Genomic DNA, 21,217 nt, shown 5'->3' with positions numbered 1-21,217 from the left:
CAATCAAAATAGAACTATGTTGAATTCCACCTATTAGGTGGTATTCAACTAAGCTTTTATTCAGAGTAGTTCTATTGAAATTAATGGACATAACTTAGGTTCATTAATTTCAATAGGTAAAACTTAGTTGAGCCACCAAGGGACAGTACTATGCCCAGTAACCAGGCAGAAGGCCTTCTCGGTAGTGGCACCCGCACTGTGGAACGCCCTGCCATCAGATGTCAAGGAAATAAACAACTATCTGACTTTTATAAGACATCTGAAGGCAGCCCAGTTCAGGAAACTTTTTAATGTTTGATGTTCTGTTGTGCTTTTACCGTAATTCTGTTGGGAGCCATCCGAGTGGCTGGGGAAACCCAGCCAGATGGGGGGGTATAAATAATAAATTGTTGTTGTTGTTAACTCAGTTCAAAAGCAAAAGATGGTTTTCTAAAAACAGATGGTGTGAAATCCGTCACATTAACAAAAGAATATCAGAAGCTGCCATGTACTGAATCAGACCGTTGTCTATGCTGACTGGCAGCAGCTCTTAAGATTTGAGATGGGTATCTCACAGCCCTATCTGGAGAGATGCTAGGAACTGAACTTGGACTCCTGCACACAAATCTCTACAGCTCAGGTACAGTTGCTTTACCCAAATGTCTGGATGCAGAAACACCAAACTGCCACTTTGCTATTTAAAATTTGCAATTTTTTAATGGGTGATCAATTCCTGATCTGTGTCGAGCAATGCAATTAGAACAAAAGAGATACAGTCAACTATGTCATATCCTGTACGCCTGCAGATGCGTACGTCGGCGGTTTCGAGCATGAGTGCGCAAAACAAATGACGTCATTCGCAATAGAAGCGCCGAATCACGCGTGCACACATTCGCAGAACAGCGGCACTTCATGATACAAGTCATTACAGGTTACGAACGTCTGACCGGAACGGATCCAGTTTGTAATCAGAGGTACCACTGAATGAACAGAGGAGAAATTATTCCACATATCCTGGAGTTTTTGGTGTAGACTTTGTGAAAATTTTAATTCTTTTCAATGTTGACACATAAGGATAATTCCAGGTTTCTGGATTATTGTAGTTTACCATCATGAATGAGGAACATGCTGCTGCATGCTGCCCGATTGCTCCTGTTCTACTCCCTTGTTATGAGTGGGATAAACAAGCTAATAAGCCTTGGCTTCCTATTACACATAAATCCAGGTCTCCCTGAGTTGTTGGTCCCTAACTAGGTATGATTTGTAAGCTAGCAGCAATGCAGCTGATACATCAATGCAACATTCCCATTTCCTACAAAGAGAACTATATTGCTTAAGAGCAAGAACAGGTGATTATTAAATTATTGCTTTCTGTAGCTCAGTGCCATGCTTGTCATCAGTACTTACTTTACAACCATATATACAAGGGGGCAACTTCCAAATGTTCTTCCAGCTATATTGTTTTTGGGCCTAGGAATGTCTAATTTAGTTTTGCTGTGTGCTTCTGGAAACTCATGGTGAATTTGTACATGAGGCCCCAATTCAACTATTTATTTTATTATTGTCTAGAGTGACCTGAAACATGTTCCACATTCAGGCCTTTTAATGTGTGTTCTCTACTGTTTCCTCAGCTTTTCACATTGGACTTACTCTTTTTTGCTGGGACGTGTGTCAATATGGAATAGGGGTAGTGGAGTTTTGTTTTATCCTAAAATGATTTTGCAGACAGTGCTGTGGGTGAAAATATTTAATGTGATGTAGGATAATCTCATGGTTTCTTGGCTGGAGTCTGGGACTCCATTTTGTATTGTTGTATAAGTTAGGAGTTGAGAGAGAGAAAGAGAAAGTTTGACTACTGCCCTTCATGAAAGAGTGTTTGTGATGGACACTGGCATGATTTCTTTATGCTTATCAGCATGGCTGTCAATCTGTCATCACATAAAAAAACCCCAACACGTCCAGCTTGTGAGAAAGAACTACAGAATAGCTTGCTGGTTATTATGACCACGGTCTCAGATGTTGACTTCCTTACATATATATTGTTGTCCAGTAGAAATACTGCATGTATGCATAGATTCATAAAGATAAGAAGAAACACAGATAAAGAATGTATCCATGACTGTTGTCTCTTATGATACCTAAGTGCAAACAAAATGTATTTATATATGTTCCTGGCTGCCACTGGAAGTCCCCAAATCTGAGGACTTTGAAATGTGCAAAGTTTTATATGGCTTATATATGGCTTATACTATGGACATTTGATCTTTGGTAATAACATAATAGAACGTCCTTCCTTAAAAAGGGATTTAATGGATAGATGAATGTATTTTATCTTGGTGTGAATCACCTAATCTGCATTATTGATCAGGAAATGTGGCTGCTGCGTCTTATCCTTTAGTTTTATCTCATTCCAAGCAAGTGATCAAATAAATTTGTATTACAGTAGTGCACTATTTACCGGTATTTATTTGTTGAAAGAATTAAACTTCCCTTCATCCAAATGTATCCCAGGTCACTGTAGAATAACAATAAACAGTTGGGGCAGAGTCAACTGAATAGGTGTGCTAGCAGAAGTCAGCACAAATGAGTCCCCCTAGTGCAATTTTGCTTTCCCCCATTCTCCTACTCCCACCTGGGGGTTGAGTGGAACCTCTAGAATAGCATTCTGGGTCGGGGGATATCATTCCATCTGGCAAACATAAATGTTTTGTAATGATGGAATGATCATATTAGTGCAACATTCAATTCCACCCAGTATAAATAACAACAACAATAACAGTGAATTTTACTTGGAAGATTAATAAGTTAATAGTGGGAAAGGACTTTCTCAACAATATGCATTATGCAAATACCTTTCATGCAATCTATACTTTCTGAATGTATTAAACTGAGATGGGGGCAAAACAAGCAAGGCAAGGAAATGTAGTCATGGATTGCTGGAGAAGGGACCACTTCAGTGACTAATGTTTTTCATGTTGCTGCTGTTTATTTTGATCCCTGCCTCCTGAAGTGTACTGTGTGGGATGTATGCTCAACACAAATGCTGCCTGTGTACTGTCTTCACTAATTGGTTTGGATTTATGACCCACTTCTCATAAAGTGCCCCAAGCAGCCATTGCTGCTGTTCTATAAAATAGCAGAGAGGAAATCCCTTTCTAAACAGCTTCCGTTGGACAGGATTTTCTCGTGGGGTAGGTATGATGCATTTAGACTGCTCTATAAAGAGTTTTATTGAATTGTGACCCATTAACCTGGTTTTAATTAAAAACCTCTCTTCAAACGTACTGAGCTTTGGAGATCAATTTTTCCACTGCAGCACCACCAATAAGTGTGTGATTTGGTTGTTTGGGGACAAATTCTGACATGGCATTCATGGATGAACAGTGAACAGGAACAGGAACGCAAACTACAGTCATGCCATTTATGGCTGCAAATATATGCCTCAGTCTTGGGGCTGTGTGAATTTGGCTCTATAAGCCCCATTGAGAACCACCGCAGACTCCTTTCCACAGGATGAAAACTGGACAAATCCATTTGCCTTTAGCTGATTTCTTCTTGCATCGCTGGAGTTAATTGCTCATTCTTTCAGCTGCTTAGCCAAAGTTCCTTAATCCCTGTTGATGAGGCTGCTGGAGGAGAATTGTCAAAGCCCCCTCTTGCCTTCTTTTTTGTACAGTAACCTTGAATAGATCAGGTGGAGCCTGCAATATGTCTACTACCGTAGTTTTCTTTTCTCATTGCACCTTCTTTGCTTGAGATAAATGCCAGGCATTGACTTCAAAAGCAACAGTAAGGTTTTCCAGAGTTGTACACTCCAGAAGAAGCCTTCAGGATCTTTTCTTTAAATCTGATGAACTAATTTATAGATTTAAAGAAGCAAATATTTTAAAGAAGCAAATATTTCTGGAGATATTAATATTCATGCGTTGGTTTTGACTCTTATGGTCTTGACTCTCTTTCATCAACCTGTTCTAGATGAACCTTTAGTATCTGTCTTAGTCACATCAAGGCAAGTTGATTGCCTGATCTATTCTACATATCCCTGCTTTGGTCCACAGATTTGTGCAAAGGTTGCAAATAACCAAGAATGGAAATTACAACAGAGCTATATTCTATAACATACCAGAAAAACCATGCACAGGGCTATGCAGATGGGAATTGTGGTCCTATGACCAAACTGCAGGAGACAGTGGAAGACAGGAGTGCCTGGCGTGCTCTGGTCCATGGGCTCACGAAGAGTTGGACACGACTAAACAACAACAACAAATTACTATTATTGATGTCTTTTGGCAATATTTGGCATCTATATAAAAAAAGCTGTCCATATAAGAGAAATTTGAGAACTAATGTAATATTTCATTATAGTTCAGTACCTTAAGTCCATCAGCTTCAATGGATCTACTCTGAGTATGACTTAGTTGAACATAACTCTTTTTTAAAAATAGACCTTTATGAATGGTGGTTCTTCTAATGCTTTTAAATTGTATCAGTATTGTGTATTGTTTGAATACCTCTGTGTTTCTTTTAAAGCAGATTTGAAATGTATTAAACTAAAGTTTCCAATCCTTAGCTATGGCAACCAAATGCAAAACATCTGGAAAATGTTTGTGCTTGGGCTTTGTTGTACCTCCTCAGGATTTCTCCAAACGTAGAACTGCTGAGTGTTCTTCTGTGTGTACATAGTAATCACTTTTAGTGCACAAATGGTGTATCAACTCTTAGCTGGTCTGATTCTAAGGACTCCAAGAGGGAAGGCGATTGTATGTGAGGTATATAAGAACTATTTTCCTATCCAGCTGCAACTTAAAAACAGTCCTTAAGGGGTAGTGATAGAGCTTATTATAGGTGTCAAGGTTATGATAATAGGGATGAACGGCCGTTGCTAAGTTTGAAGCAACCTAACAATCCAGGTGCATTGATGGATCCAAGAATACCTTAAGGCTTTCTACTTCAGTGAACAGAAACCAAAATCTTATAAAGGACAGGTGTTCACACTTCCGTTAGTCGCATGCCTTGCTAACCTTTGTTGTAGTCAAAAATTGCATAGGTTCAGCATGAATCAGCTCCCTAAATTAAGTCCTCAATTTGTCAATGTGCATTAATAAATATATAAAAACATAGTAAAACATCAAACGTTAAAAACTTCTCAAAACAGGGCTTCCTTCAGATGTCTTCTAAAGTCCTGTAGTTCTGTAGCCCAATGGCCACAGGCAAAATGATTCAAACCCCCTGTTTGCCATGCTGGAGTTGGTTTGGATGGAATGGAGGTCTGCCTCTGCTCAGCCCTGCCAGCCTTCAGTGTCAAGAAGTACCCCCAGTGTTCCCACCCAAATGGCAGGTGGGCAGAATCTGCCATTGATGGAATCCCTTTCTGCTGGTAGCCAGCAAAACCCCTTAAAACAGGCTGCAGAAGGAGAGGGCCAGCACTTTGGGTAAGAAATATTTGAAGAGGCTAGCCACATAACACTCCAACAAACTACTCCAGATCCTCAAATTGCATTATTATCCTTCCATTATGGGAAAGGCTGAGCTGTAAAAAAGAAGAAGAAGGAATTGTTGGCTTTCTTATTTACTGCAGCAAGGCTAACAATAGCAAAGTGTTGGAAATCTGTGGCTCAGGAATGTATAAACACTCTACAAATATGGGGGGGATAGTGGGGGGGACATGCACGCATTGGTGTGTGCATGTGTGGTGGGGATTGTATTTGTCATTTGTGTGTTCTGTTAAAAATAAATATTTAAAGAAAGCAGACAATCATGAAAGCTTGAGACAGATTTTTGAAACTTGCACAGAACAATAGCTATGCAGCCTCACCACCGCTTCAGGGACCATCTTGACACAGAGTCAAGATGCCTGCACTTCTGCAATGAAGTGACCAGTACAGTAGCAGAATTCCCAGAGCATTGTATACTTCCAAGCGAGGTTAAGCATCTGTATTAAATCTGCCTGCTGATTTATCTTTTAAAGGCAAAAATGTTTATATAGAAAGTTTGTTGGGTATGGCTTTATATGGGTTTAGTGGTGTTAAACAGTACCAAAGGCTGCCCTATTTGGGCACATACTTAATTGCTAGGAACATGAATACTGTTACCTATACTCTGTTCTCAGGGAATCTGGTGGAAGGCCACACACTTTGCATGCAAAGGGTTCCAGATTCAATCCCTGACATCCCCAGGGATATCTGTCTGAAACCTCAAGGAGTTTCTGCCAGTCCTTGTAGACAATACTGAGCTAGATGGACCAATGGCTTGAATCTGTATATAAGACATCTTACTTCCTAGGATCGTAATAAGAGCTAGCAGTTGAATGGTTGAATTCCAAGTTCAATATTTTTCCTTTTGCTCTGCTTTGGTACTAGCACAACAGATTAAACCCCTGCGTGGTACAGTGTGAGCAAACAGGGGAAAGTAAAGTTTCTTGAATTGATGCAAAAGCCAATTGAGTTGTTTTCCTCACTGGCTCTTTTCCTGTTTTCTTGAAGCAGCTGAAAAAACAATGTTTCTCCATCTACAATAAGAAGGGATATTCTGGCATAAGGATTGCCTGTCCCAGACATTTGGCACAATCGGAGGAAAGATTTGTTTTGCTTAGCAGTGGTTTTATTAGTTCATGAATCCAATTGAACGTTCTAAGATAATCACATCCCTTGTTGAACATTGCTGATTCAGTGCATTTCTTCTCACTTTTCAGCTATGCTCTTCCATGCAAATGTAGTTACAAACTGGATAATTAGAGAGTTGGGCTTAAAAGTAAAGAGTAACTAACTGAACAAAGTTCCATGCACCACTTTGGGAAAGGGACTTATAAATGTTGTAAATAATAATAATGTTAGTTGTGGTTTTAAAATCTCGTAGCAGATTAAAGATTCTAATAATATTCTGAATTGGGTAGTTAATTTTGTGAAATTTAAGGATATGATTTTGTTCTTTGTGATCTCTACAGTCATACATATGGGTTCTAAGCACAGGACAACTTTTTGAACCATTCCCATAACTCTTCAAAAAAGCTTTGCAGGATAGTTTGCCATAGGGACCCAGATCTCATGCTCAAAGAGATGGGCTATCACCCTCCCATTCACTTCATTTATGACTAATGCAGCACAAGGAACACTGCTTGGAACTTTCTCCTTGTTAAGTGAAAAGAACTGTGCCTATTTATTTTCTGTTCTGCATTCTTTTCTCACCTGCCTAGGCATCCTTTAAGGATTGTCAGGACTAAGGTTCCCCATATCATCCCAAGGCAGTTGCAGGGAACACTATGAAATGGAGATGGTTGGTGTTTCTGCCTTATGCCATATCTGAATACTTCAATAGCATAACATAATATTGTGGTTGAGTCTACTGATGTGTTGTTCCTCTGAGGAATCATGGAAGACAAAAGGTTTTTTATTATGTTTGTTTCAATAATGCCATGTGTCTGCTGTTTGAAATTTGTGTTTTATACAGATTGTTATTTATTTTATTCCGATTTCTCCAGTAAGTAAAGAACGGAACTTCTCCTTTCAATTTTGCTGCTTGAAGCCTCCTGAACAAGTACATGGCAAACCCAATGACTTGGGGTGAAGATTATTGCATCATTCAATTAGGTTAAATGCAGGAAAGGGAATTCTGGGGGTCGCATCATGGCTACAAGTGACACGCTCCTTCCTTCTCCAGCAGCTTTTCTTTGCATGAAGAACAATAACTTATGCTGAGGAAGGGAAAGTGCTTGCATTGCAGATTTCCACCATGCAACAGGTCACCAAGTTTATATCACATCCTGAGATGGCTTTGCTAGCATAACATTACTCAAAGCAAAACATTGACAATGGTTACTAAACCTGCATTTTTGCTCTGTTTGTCTTGTACCCTCATACCTCAGTATGTAGGGAAGATACATGCAGGCCAACAGATGTTATAAATAAGCAAGAATAAGAGGTTGTTTGTAAGGATCTCTACAGATGTACTTCTAAGCGGTGCCCAGCACACTTTCTTCTATTGCAGAACAATCCTTCACATAATGCGGACAACAAGCACTCTTACTAGGAATTAAAATGCTGACCTCAGTTGGTTGTTTGTATGCGCAAGCATGCACACACACACACAAGTCTTCAGGTAGACTGTGTTTTATTTTTGTAAAGTTTATAATGAATTGAATTCATTATTCATCTGCTTTAAAAAGGGGAAAGTCAGATATAAAAAAGCTTCAGTTTTACGCTAGGTGTCATCTTTCCACAAGGGCCAACATTGATGCCGAAATCCAGCATTGCCTGAGCTCTGCGAGTGCGGCTTTCTCCCGACTGAAACAGAGTGTTTGAAGACACTTGAACTCAGGATGCAAGGGAGAAATGTGCTAGGAGGAAGGCACGCTTGGCAAATCCACACTGTGATCAACTCCCGCCCGGAAACCAATGTCCCCACTGTGGAAGGACGTGTGGATCCAGAATTGGCCTCAACAGTCACTTACGGACTCATTGTTAAAACCGTGTTTATGGAAAACAATCTTACTCGGCTATAAGAAGATTATAAACTACGTGAATCAGCACTAAGAATTCTGTTGTAAGTGGGCAAAAATAGCTCAATCTTGGACAGGAATTGTGTCTTTATACAGTGCACTGAGAACTCTTCTGCAATGGTTCAGCTACTTACTATACATCTATGTGACTCAAATGGTCTGATACAGAGCGAAGGATGGAGTGCCCTCCTCTTTGATGGCTTTTTAATTAGAACAATTAATCCAACACTATCATTATTATTATTATTATTTATTAAATTTGGATATACCCGCAGGTCTCAGGGCAGTTCACGTGATAAATCACAATATAAACCACAAGATACATAATCAATATAAAACAAGAACAACCCAATAACCACCCCCATCATGCCATCTATGTTGATCTCTTTGCCTTTTTGTTTTGCCACTTAATGGAGGATATGTCCATTGTTATCATCCGTATAAGACAGCTGAGTTTGTTAGATTTATATCGGGCACAATTATGAGATCCTTTATTTTCAAGTTCTGTTACAAGGAATTATTATTTGTTACATGCCAGTGGGCTATAACTCCAGCGTTCATCTTCTGGAGCAGGCTGTCTGTTGACTAATTCCATGTAGATTCACTAACCAAATAAAAAAGTGAGAAAGTAGCTAACCTTTCGGGATTTCTTAGTGCTCACCCCTACCCATCAAGGTATATAAATGGTATAGCATCAGTTGTCCAATGGCCCTAAATGCACATGAAAAAATACTATTATGAGGAGCTCTTCCTTCCTTCCTTAGTATATTCCTTTTGTAGCAGCTTGCCCATATGGTACTTGTCCTGCATAAAACCCTACGGAAGGAGTTTCAGAACAGCTGAACACCTTCACTTGCACGTTAGGGTCAAGGGACCTTTTGGTTTGTGAACTGCAACTTCCAAAAACAAGCCACTGCTTGGCATGGTAGTGATAAAGATACGTTTCTCACATCTGAACTGTGTTATTTAGTGGACAACAAGAAATGGCAGATTTATCATAGCTCAAAGTAGAGCAGGGTTATAAGGTATATAGCTGGAGAACTTTAATTGTGGAACAGAAGAGTGGCCCTGACAGTGCTGTTCACAGGCCGTATGGATATTTTTGAATGTCTCTGTCCATGCATACTTAAAAATGAAGGAAGTAGTAAAGTCTGGTGTATTTTCCGGGCATTGGTGAAATGGGTATGACATCACTTTAATTGAAACGGAGCTCTGAAAAGAACCAGAATGTGCTTTGGATCAGCAACCTTGTTAAATGGTGCCCTTAGGGCTACAAAGTTGGAAAATGCCGCTGTGAAAACCACAGACTGGGAAATTGCTTTCCAGTTCCTTCCCTTTTTTTCCTGAGGCAGGAAATGAGTGAGGAAATCTGCTTCAGATTTGGGTTGCGAGACATGTTTTTGCAGGAATGGCAGCAGCAAGTCACATGAACTGCCAGCAACCATACCGTGTGCAAATCATAATATGGGGGGGGGGGCTGGCTGTATGGGCTTGGGTTGACATGAACAATTGAATATTTTATAGCAAATACTCTTAAGAAACCAAAGCCATCATGAGTACAAGGGTTGACCTTAGCTCCCTTCTTAATGTGCAAATGTCTATGTGGGGTCTCATTGCTCTGCCATAGTCCATCTTCTCTCCTTCTGTGCTGGAACACATAGAAGTTTGGAGCATTTCTTGTTGTCCTGTTGAAACATATACAACCAGAGTGGAAGGGCATATTCAATGGTGTGGTATTTTGGAAACTATGACTCAATAGGAATAAAATATGAATATTTTGAATCTAAAGGGCTAAAGCACATTTTTGCAAATATACGTGGTATATTTCGAACTATTTGCAGAGCTGCTGTGACAAAATAGCCTAGGCCTTTGATGTTGATGTTGTTAAGCTTTCTCTGTGAACTGGAATTGTAATCATTAGCAGCATAAATAGGAAAAATTTTTGTTGGTTTTTGTCTTGTTTCTGCAGCTTCTGGTTGCAAAGTCCCCCGATTGCGCCATTCACATCTTTCCTGTACAGAATTGAAAATTCAGGGTTCGTTCCTCCAAGGTAAGACCATGAGTGAATTTTGTATGCTGAAATTCAGGGTTCGTTCTCCAAGGTAAGACCATGAGTGAGTTTTGTATGCTGAAATGCCAGAAGTCTTACATTTGTTCTTGCATCACCTGCACATCAAGTACATTTCCTATTGAGAGACTTTTTCTCTTCAGCTAGGCAAAAATAAACAATATGGCATCTTCTTGGCATAATATTTTGACCAGATCATTATATTTGTTCCAGATCATTATACTTATATATGTTTGAATAAATGTGGAATCTTCCTCTAATGGTCTTGTCTTGTATATGTGGTGACAGCCTGCCAGGATTGCTACACCTATTGTTATTGCAGTCAGTTATTGGAGGAGACCAACCAAGAGGCTGCATGTTTATCTTCAGTGGTGTGGTTCAGAAGATTATATAGGTTTTATATAGGTTTTATATTGGGCTTAGTCAACTCCCATTGATTTCAGCGGGTCTACTCTAAGCACTAAAACTTTTCCCCACCCCTAAAAGGAAGCTTCTTGAGAGGTGTCAGGTAAAAAGGATGATATCTATGCTGGTGGCAGAAGAACATTTTAGTGCTAATGAATGGGCTGTATTCCACGCTCTGACAGCAGAGGCAACATTTCCATTCATTCATTATTGTGTATTATTGTGTGAGGCAGTCAGTGTCAGGAGAACACATTCAAAGTATGTGACAAGGGAACAAGTGGATGAGTGTGGGAACTAGTGAAGAACAACAGCTGTCTGAAAAATGAAGCTTAAGGAGAGAGGGGAGGGGAGATCCCATCACAGCTTGTTAACCAGGAGGCCACAAACAAACCAATACTAGAAAACATACCTGAACCCTCTTTAATTGTGGATGACAGGAAGGAGGCACACACAAAACATAGTAAAGAAGTTTGATTTAGTGGCTCTGCAGGCAATTCCTCTTGCCATCCCTAGGGGATTTGGAGGTGGGGATAGAGTTAATACTACGAGTTGCTTTCTCTCCCTTTTGTTCCTTGGGCCTGGTGGTTAATAAAAAACGGCAGGAGAGGATGGCTAGTTAGAGATTTCACTGACTGCTATTTGATGCAGTTTAAGGAGCTACTCTGCTATTGTTTGTAGCTAAAATGGAAAGCGGAACTGTTCTCCATTTGCAAAAGTCTCCAGCGTCCTAGGGAAAATAAGGCTGAGAGTGAAAAAGCTATTAACATGGTAATGCTGCCTCATTCGGAGGAGTGCATCAAAATCCCCTTTGTTGATGTAAATTGCTGCTCTATTGCCTGGTCTCTTTCGATCTCATGGTCTCGGTACAAGTACTGAAAATGGTTTGGTGAGACTTGGGTGGAGGGAAACTGCACCTCTTATATCATTTTAGGAGATCGCCAAGCTGCCCAAGAGCACTGCAGTGGGAGACTTCTTTGCCTTTGTAAACTTGAAGTGCTCAGTGGTGAAAAGAATCCAATTATTCAGTGGCTCTTTTATTGCTGCTTTCACTCTTGAGAAATGCTGCTCAACAATTTGGAGACAAGGATGGCTGGTCAAAGGGTTGAGTTAGATTTGAACTACGTTTCAAGTATATTGTTGCGAACAAGGGAAAAAAATAAGTAAGCCCTAGTGAGTCTTACTCAAAGTCTCTGATGCTTGAGAATCCCGGGTTTGAAATTCTAATTTTGTAAGTATTGTTATTTATATAAAGGGACAAATCAAAAGCCTGGATTTGCACATTGCTGATTATATCCTCAAATGTGGATCTAAATGTGTCACCTAAAATCTGCAGTGGTACACGAATTCTGGTTTAAACCACATTTTTAAGATCCAGAAAATACTTTAAAATACTAATAAAGTTGCATATTTATATTCCTTTCCAGTGACTCCAGTGTAATAAGGCCAGATGTTCAGGTTTAAAAGTTATTTTTCTGTCAGAGCCACAAGCCTTGCCCTTTAAGACTGAGTAATTTCTAGTTCTAGTTCATATGTACATTTTTCAGCAGTCAGGTTCATTCGCCAGTCAATTGCTTATTTTGTTGATGGTGTATGAGTAAGGAGTAGTTCACTTTCACCCCCAGTTACTATATCCTGCCAGTAGAGGAAAAGGAAAGAGATGTGTTTGTGTCAGGAAAGGAAATAGCCATGAGTCAGACAAACAGCTCGTAATAGGTGAAATTGAGAGTACAGAAGTTACTTTCATATAAACACCTTTGTATCTTCATTTACTAGTAGAGTTATTGTTGAAGCAGACTGATTTTCATACCAGTTGTTGAAAATGGCGACATTTGTGAAAGCATGTTCCCAGTTCAGATATCAATGAAAATAGAACTGAACTCAGGGAGTGGTAGATTGATATTCTACATTGATGTCTACATGTTTCAAAAGACTGAGGGCATTAGGCACGCACATCATGCTGGATGCCGGCCAGGAGTCCTGCAGCCTCACTTTTGGCCCTTGGAAACTGAGAGCCTGCTCAGAACATAATCAGTGCACATTCCCCTACAGTTGCACAATGCAAGGGAAGATCTATAGTGCTGGACAAGCTGTTTTCCAGGGAGGTTTATCTGCCCATTACTGAGCTTCTAATTGACAGGCTGCTGGCAGGCTTCTAAGGAACCCTGGAGTTCCCCACAATACAGATTGGAAACCCTTGCGTCAGTGTGGGGAGAAATGAGGCATCTTCTGCATTTCAGTCTGACCATTTTTTTGTTAGGTGTTCTTTATGCTAAGGGTGTTATTCAGCAGTATTATTTTATATTATTAACTCCATTGTACAACGTGGAGCCTGTTTTTTATTTGTGACTAGATTTGTCTGCCCATTTTCTGTCCCTTAATTTTGTCTTTTGCCTTCTCTCACTTTCCACTTTGTCATCTTTTACTCTTCCCTATCTCTTCGTCTCTCACTTTTTCCATCTCTCATTAACAAAATGTAAATAGTGCTGATTCTGGTGGTAGTATGACCCTTTATGAAATGGTTTTCTCCCAGGGTGCATGGGAGTTGCAGTTCCCTATTCCTCCCTATCCAGTGCATAGAGGTGGGAAGCATGAGAAATAAAAAAATCCCATGCACCCTCATAGGAGATGATGTTTTGGGGTGTACTTATTTGTGTCCAAGCCTAAGGATAAAGTCTACAAGGATTCTCTTGTCACCAGTGAGCCCTCCCCACTACTAGTCCTCCCCCCACTTGCAAGGGTGAGCTTTTCAGCAGGAAGGACTGGTGGTAAAATTCCCATGTCTTAAAAAAAGTCATTGGATAAAGCTTGGAAAGACCACAGCTTTTTCTAAAAATCCTCCTAGGAAGTTCAAAAAGCACAATGAAATCTGAACTAATTGCAACATTAACCCGCCATACTAGTAACAGAGAAAGGGATGCAGATAGGATTGTATAAGAAGTTGCCATTTCCAGGGTCTCTTTGAACCAGAGGAGAGTGTTAGCAAACATCTGAACTGTAGCACAGGGATGAAAATGGATCAGGGGTCTTAGTAAGGCAATGGTTAGAGCATACAACTTAGAATGATTCAAGTCACTGAATTCCATTGTGTCTGCACAGTCAAACCAATTTATGCATTTCACTAGTCAAAACAGATGTAAGAGGTACAGCAACCACCACCACCAAATCAGAAAGCAATGCTTGCAGCCCCCCAAGGTGGATTGTTACCACAGCAAGTTATTTCCATGCTTACATTGTTCTGCAGGCACCCTCTTTTGCCTCATAAGTATCCTCCTGCATGTTATTAAGAGGTGTGGCTAAGGAAAATGTCACTAAACTTTTGCCCTGGCAAAAACCACAGTCTAGAGTTTATTCATTCTATAGGGCTTCCTTGCTCTCCTTTACAGTCTAGGGTTGCTTTCAAGGGAATGTATCTGGCAGATGAAATCAAGATGTGCTTAAGTGGCTTGCTGGACCAGACCCAAGCACCAAAATTTAATTAAATACCTAGTTTTACAAACTAATCTAATACAAAAAGGAATGTTGCATGATTTCTCTTTTGTTTGGAGGTGAACTGAGTTTTGTAAATCTTCTATTTTTTGTGTTGAAATGTGTGTGTTTGATAAAGTAGAACCTTTTGTTGAATGGCTAAGCAGGTTGTACAAAAGCTGAAAGTGTTTCTCTGCTTCTCGTCCAAGCCCTGGACAGTAATCGCTACTCAGAAAGAACTCGGTAGAAGCCCCCCAAGGCTGGTTTTCTTTTTCTTATATTAGACTCAGCCAGTCCGCAAGGGAAACTCATGAACCTTGGGAGCAAGGAAACTGCAGTCCTTGCTGTCTTAGGAAAGCTCTCTAACCAAACTGAGCTCAGTGGCGCTATCAGGGCAGCACTTTGGGGCAACATCCAGAGTCCCGTGCAACAAAAGGAGCCCCAAATGCAGCAGTTAGCTTACCACATTTTGAAGTAATGAAATAATACACGTTCCCAATCTAGGGAGAGGGGCCCCCCTTAAGTCCATTAAGTTCCAAGTCTAGAATTACCTAACTGCACCATTGACTGAGCTAAAGCTTAGGTAGTGTCTGTTACATATACAGTGTATTCCAGCTTTTCCACATATACGATTACACATTGCTGAAAGCTGTGCTTCATGTACTGTATTTGTTTACTCTGCCCTAGTTTATCCTGCACTGATTTTAAAAGCTGAGGATGTTCTTTTGACTATAGATATATACACACACTACAAAGCACTGTACCCACTCATTTTTTAACTTACTGGCAAGGGGGCATGGTGATGGTAACAACAGCAGAAAGTGGGAAGAGGGCATTTTCCTCCTTCCTCCCCTCCTCTTGTTTGTCAGGCATCAGGACTCAAAGAGCCCTGATAAAGTTGAAGCCCTGGGTTGCTCTTTAAGTCCCAGTGTCTGAAAAGAAAGGGAGAAAGGAGAAGAAGGGGGAAAGGTCCCTGCTTACCATTAGGGAATAGGAGATAAATTTGATTTTGTTTGTGTCTTTATGAAAAGCTACCTGATTCACAGTTATTGAACCAGCATGTGAACTATAACGCAGTTGTGCTATATAAAAAAAAAATCCTAGTTCTCTGAATTTTGCAATGCACATCTAAAACCAAACAGTGTGTAGGGGGAATTCTGCATTACACAGTAATGCAAACAACATTTAAAAAATACTTGAGGGAATTGCTTGCAATAATGTGTCTTAGTCAAAGCTGCTTGCAAAAAGTTGCACTAAAATGCTTACAAATTTTCATGAGGAATTTTCTTTTTTAAAAAATAATAATAATTACAGATTGCAGAAATGAATTTAAGATTTGATAACTGAGAAGAACCAAAATTTACACTTTTGTCCAACAAAACATAGAAACTGCTAACTATTGTTATTTTGCGCTAGTAAGTAAATGAAAGATGGGAAAGTTGCAGTAAGTAGAGCCAGACCCTGTGACAGGTAGAGGCAGCTAATTCTAACTTTGCTCCCATTCATTTCATGGCTGAGTTCGACAAGGACAGCACTGAGATTGTGGAGGAAGAAGCTGACAGTGCCACCCTTTGGACAGGTTGTAATTAACAAATCAGACAAGTTGGGGCTGGCTGAGGGAAGACTGAGCTTGGTGGGACATTTCCCCACTTCCTCTGATGAACCCTCACCCAACTGCATATTTTCCTTCCCTTTGGAATAGCTCTTGAGTCAGTTCAGCCTACGGCTTTTGCAGTCTTCCTTCTAATGTCCAGATGAAGGACAAAAAAAAACACCTAGATGCCATTTCAAGGGATCCTCAAAAGCACACCTAAAAAACTAGATGTGTGTTTGACAATAACCAAAGTGAAAACGAAACTAAAAAAGCTGTTTGGTTCACAGTCACTTTTCTTTTTTCCATTTCAAAAGATGTTTGCAAACACCTTGAACCACTGGAAACTAGCCTCATCTGGACCATTAAAGTCAAAGCGAAAAAGAATTATAGTTTTTTATAGTTCACCAAGCTAAGCGAGAACAAAAAGTAGATTAAACACGCAGAAGGCTTAAAAGCTCTTTTGTGCAGGGCTTTTCCATCTGAGAACTCACGAGAGCCTCCCAGGGCCTGGTAAACAGACTTGAGAGCTTATAAGCTCTCTGCCTCCCATTTGTGCAATTTCAGCCGGCCAGCCAGCAAGCATGTAAAGTTGAAATTGTGCAACTTACTTGTGTTTAAGTTACAAGTTGTCTGTATTGCACAAAACATATGATTCACAAAACATAATATGTCAGTGTGCAATTAAAATCTTCAGTAGTGGACTTTGAAATCATGGATGCTGCTTTGTTTTTTATATTGTTGAAATGTAGGAATTGATCTTTGCTTTGCAAATTCAGCCCTAAAGCATGACTCATGTGCCCTTCAGGGTTTTCAGAACTAAACTGTCCCCACAACCATAACCAGAGAGAAGCTTTCCCTTGTTGTTCTCTTAATAATTATGCTGTGCTCATATGTTTTTCGTAAAGCACTGGAGCAAATGCTGCCATGACTTCTTTCCAAGAAGCTTTTACACACCATCCTTGAAGGTCCTGTAATGATGTGAGCTTATGTTTTGTGTCAGTAAAACCTCCTGGGGATAGAAACATAAAACAGAGCATGATTTTGGTATTTGTTAGACCTGCTTGCCTCCATGAGAAATTTGCTGGTTGTTGCACAGAAGATGCTAGGTTTTTAATGCTTTTTTACTACCCTGTTTCTCCTAAAATAAGACATAGCCATAAAATAAGCCATAGCAGGATTTCTATGCATTTGCGAAATATAAGCCGTTCCCCAAAAATAAGCCATACCCCGAAAATAAGCCATAGGTAGATGCTTCTATGGTGAAATTAATTTTAATTGCAAATGCCATGCCATGCTCAATGTGAGGTTGTTTTGAACACATTCAGAAACACAATATCTGATAGAGTAGCCTGGAAATGATCCTATGTCAGAGGTTGCCAAACTGTTTTTAGCCAGTGGACACATTTAGATTTTGAGAACGTGACATGGGTGCCAGTCACAAAATGGCTGCCACATCTGAAAGAGCAGAGAAAAGAAACAGGGCCACCAAAGGATTCAGACATGTCCCTGCATCAGCTGCCCCATCAATGGGGAAAAAATGGTCTGTTGCGCTAGCTCACAGAGAGAAGCTCATTTACCTCTCCTCTGTGCAGAACAGAAGAAAGGGTGGGTATCTGACCTTGTGCACTGCAGATTTCTGAGGGGATATTCAAGACTTTGTGTGGATGCCATAGGAGGTACTGGCAGGCATACTGGTACCCACAGGCAGACAAGGGAACTGTTCTAGGTCATTATATATCATCAGAAAGTGGTGACTGCCAAACAGAATTCTTGCCACATCTACAAAGCTGACAGCGTTGGTGAAACCAACAAAGAAAGATGAGCAATTTTACTGCCCCTTTTGGCCTTCCTGAAGAAGGCCCTGCATTCTCCATCCCTGTAAGGTGAGCTGGCTGCTGCCTTGTTTTCTTTCTTTAAATGTCTGTAGGTGGCTTCATGTTTGTTTGTTTGTTTGTTTGTTTGTTTGTTTGTTTGTTTGTTTGTAGCATTTGTACCCTGCTCTTCAACCAAGTAGGTTACCAGTGTGGCTTGTATGCAGTCAATAAAAGCAAGACAGTCTCTGCCTGCAGGCTTTCAATCTAAAAAAAACACAACACAAAAGGGGAAAGGGACAAGGAGGGAAGAGGAAAGAAATTAAACTCAGCTACTAATCCATAATCATTTGTTCTCATAATGAACAGTTCTTATAATTTCTGAATACAATTCAAAGTGTTGGTGCTTTTTTGCTCCCTGGCTTTTAACATCTGGTCTCTCCACCCCTGCCTTACCCCCCCGGTAATTATTATTAGCATTTACTTTCACTGTGTGATTATTAGACATTGTAAACTACCTTGGAAATTTTGATTTAAGGTATAAATATATGTTACATAAATAAAGGTACATTTAGTCGCTAGTGCCTCTAAAATCTACAAGTGCTAAAAAACAATCACAGCAATAAGAATCTATAGATCTGTAGCTTTTCCCTGTCTAGTTTCCTCCAGATGTGGCTAAACTACAACTCCCATTATCCCTTAACATAGTCTATGTTGGCTGGAGCTGATGGGAATTGTAGTCTAAAACGTCTGGAGGGCTAGCAGATTGGATGTGGCCCCATCACTATAGAACTCCCTCCTAAGGGATGTGAGTTTCACCCCCTCTTTGATTGTGTTCAAAAGGGCCTTAAAACCTGCCTATTTCCAAACATATTTTAATTGAATTCGCTTGCTGCTCTATCATTTTTACTTCTGCTTTTATCTATGGTATTTTGGTTGGATGGTTTAAAGTTGTTTATACTGTATAATCTTAACTGTAAATTGCCTTGGGGGTTCTTCCAGCCCTGAAAGGCAGAATAAAAATACCTAAATAAATAAATATACACAAACCAATCAGGCCCAGTACAGACCATCTACAATTAAAACTGAGTGAACAAATAAGATTAAAAACATTAGTTAAATTGTCTGCTGTTGATATGCAACTTCGGTTAATGCAGCAGAAAGTTTTACTGAGAATTTGTTCGTCCCTGAGTAAGTTTCTTGAGGTTGAGGTTGACTACAAATGATCTCTGTTGGAAGTGTGACAAGCCACAGGCTAATTTATCCCATATGTTCTGGCACTGCCCTGTCATCTCACCAGTCTGGAAAGTAGTGGGAGATTGCATAAACATTACCTTATCCGCAGGATCTAACTCTTACCTTAAATCGTTTAATATTTGGATACATATCAGCCATCTGGGCACTCCCAAAGAAATACAAGGAATGGATTGCTAGGTTAGTGATTGTGAGAATAATCCTCCCAACACTGAAATGAAATGAAAACTCTCCAATATTGAGCAGTGATTGGAAGAAGTGTTTGATATTGCTAGAAAATAAAATAAATATTTTATAGTATATTAAATTCACCTGATATTCAATTTTAAAAGTTACAAGTTTCTGAAGAATTGTGAAAATGAGCTCCTAAAATAAAAGGAAGATTTGATCATCATTTCCCCTCATTTCTTACTCTTCTTCCCCCTGCCTCTGCTTTTCTTCTTTGGTCTTTCTCTCTCTCTCTCTCTCCTCTTTGTACTTCATATCAGTTGGATAGGATTCAAAGGACTAGGAAGCTGGAATAGAAGCCTAAAGAAGAGTGTGGTTGTAAATCTGTTATTTCCAGCGAATTTATAAATTTTAGGTTTAAGGAATAATAGTGACTGCTTGATTTGGAGACCTATGTTAATGTCATCTGTCTCAAAGCATATACAGCACATTTAAGTTGTGCACATTCAGCTTCATACGCTTGGGAAAAAACTTTTATTTTTTTTAAAAAGAGGTGGGCATCCAGGAAGAAAGTCTCTGGCAATCCCACCTGCCATTGCACGCAATGTGTTTTGGCTATACACGATTTTGACCTTAGGCGTGATCTCACTGTGGGTTTACTGTAAAAGGTAAAGGTACCCCTGACTGTTATGTCCAGTCGCGGATGACTCTGTAAATGGCCATGTTTCTGGAGCATGTTCCACACCACCAGTGGTTATAATAATCAGCTCTGTTGAACTCAGTATTATTTTGATTGACCAGCTTCATTGGACATGCCCTGCTTATGACAGTTTTCTCTTCTTAACAAAATGGACTGAAATGATGAGGATACTGTAACCTACAACTCCCTATAACCTTACCATCTGTTCAAGAGGGAACCACACTTTGGAATGTTAACTTTAAGTTTCCTTAGATGTACTTGAACTGCCGTAGAGTAGAAAGCCATCTGTAAGTAGCAACAACGGTGAACTTAGAGTTACAACAACTTACTATTCTATGTAAATTGCTAAGAACTCCTACCCACCTTGGCGTACAGAAATAAGGAGTAGGAGTGGTTTAAATACAGAGAATGCTCCAGCAAGAAATCTGGCTGGCATAGTATTATCTATATAAATCTCTGAGCAGTTTGCAGAGAGTCAAGTATGGTGGCAGCGGGGGGTGGGTCATCACCAAGTGCAGTAATTTATTCAAGATATCCTCATTTATGATTACATTCAATGATTGGATAGCACCTCTTTAGAAACTGTGAAATTGCCCTGTAGTATCCTAAAGTGATTGCTTGGGGGCGGGAATAAATACAGTTCTTTCTTTCCCAAATATTGCTCACAAATGTTCGTAGTTCAGGCACTGGGGAACTACAGTGGTACCTCTGGTTAAGTACTTAATTTGTTCTGGAGGTCCGTTCTTAACCTTAAACTGTTCTTAACCTGAAGCACCACTTTAGCTAATGGGGCCTCCCACTGCCGCTGCGTTGCCAGAGCATGATTTCTGTTCTTATCCTAAAGCAAAGTTCTTAACCTGAAGCGTTATTTCTGGGTTAGCGGAGTCTGTAACCTGAAGTGTATGTAACCTGAAGCGTATGTAACCCGAGGTACCACTGTAATAGCTGCCCCTCAATTTCCCACATACCACAGCACTACAAAGGCTGATCTATGTAGCCACCAGCAAGCCTGCTTCATTTTCATTTCAAAAGATTTCTTACTCCCTTGAGGGAAAAACTCACAGGCAAATTGCAGGGAGGGAAGTTGCTCCAGATTTCTCCTGGAAAGTTAAGTGTAAAATGAGTTAAATTCCACAACCAGTCTGAACAGGAGAAAGAGAGAGGCAGCCCGCTAGCTGGTCACAGCTGCGTGATTTGGCAGAGGCCACACCAATTGATGTATCCCCCAAAGGCACAGGAAACATCAGCACACCACTGTATGTACACAAATCAAACCCAT

The 21,217-nt window shown here is 40.0% G+C and overlaps 1 protein-coding gene across 6 annotated transcripts in view; it reads left to right on the top strand.

Annotated features, from left to right (window-relative positions):
* The window catches only part of RAD51B (RAD51 paralog B), a 233,628-nt gene that overhangs the window by 161,808 nt on the left and 50,603 nt on the right, over positions 1 to 21,217 (top strand). For all 6 annotated transcript variants that reach the window (XM_033147141.1, XM_033147116.1, XM_033147123.1 and 3 more), the window contains one exon: positions 10,443 to 10,523. In XM_033147141.1, the coding sequence (XP_033003032.1) occupies positions 10,443 to 10,523 (81 nt within the window). The remainder of the gene's footprint in view (positions 1 to 10,442; positions 10,524 to 21,217) is intronic.

The sequence above is a fragment of the Lacerta agilis genome, chromosome 1 (genome assembly GCF_009819535.1).
Source record: "Lacerta agilis isolate rLacAgi1 chromosome 1, rLacAgi1.pri, whole genome shotgun sequence".
Lineage (NCBI taxonomy): Eukaryota > Metazoa > Chordata > Lepidosauria > Squamata > Lacertidae > Lacerta > Lacerta agilis.
Note: the sequence above shows the minus strand (reverse complement) of the source record. Positions and strands in the feature narration are given on the sequence as shown.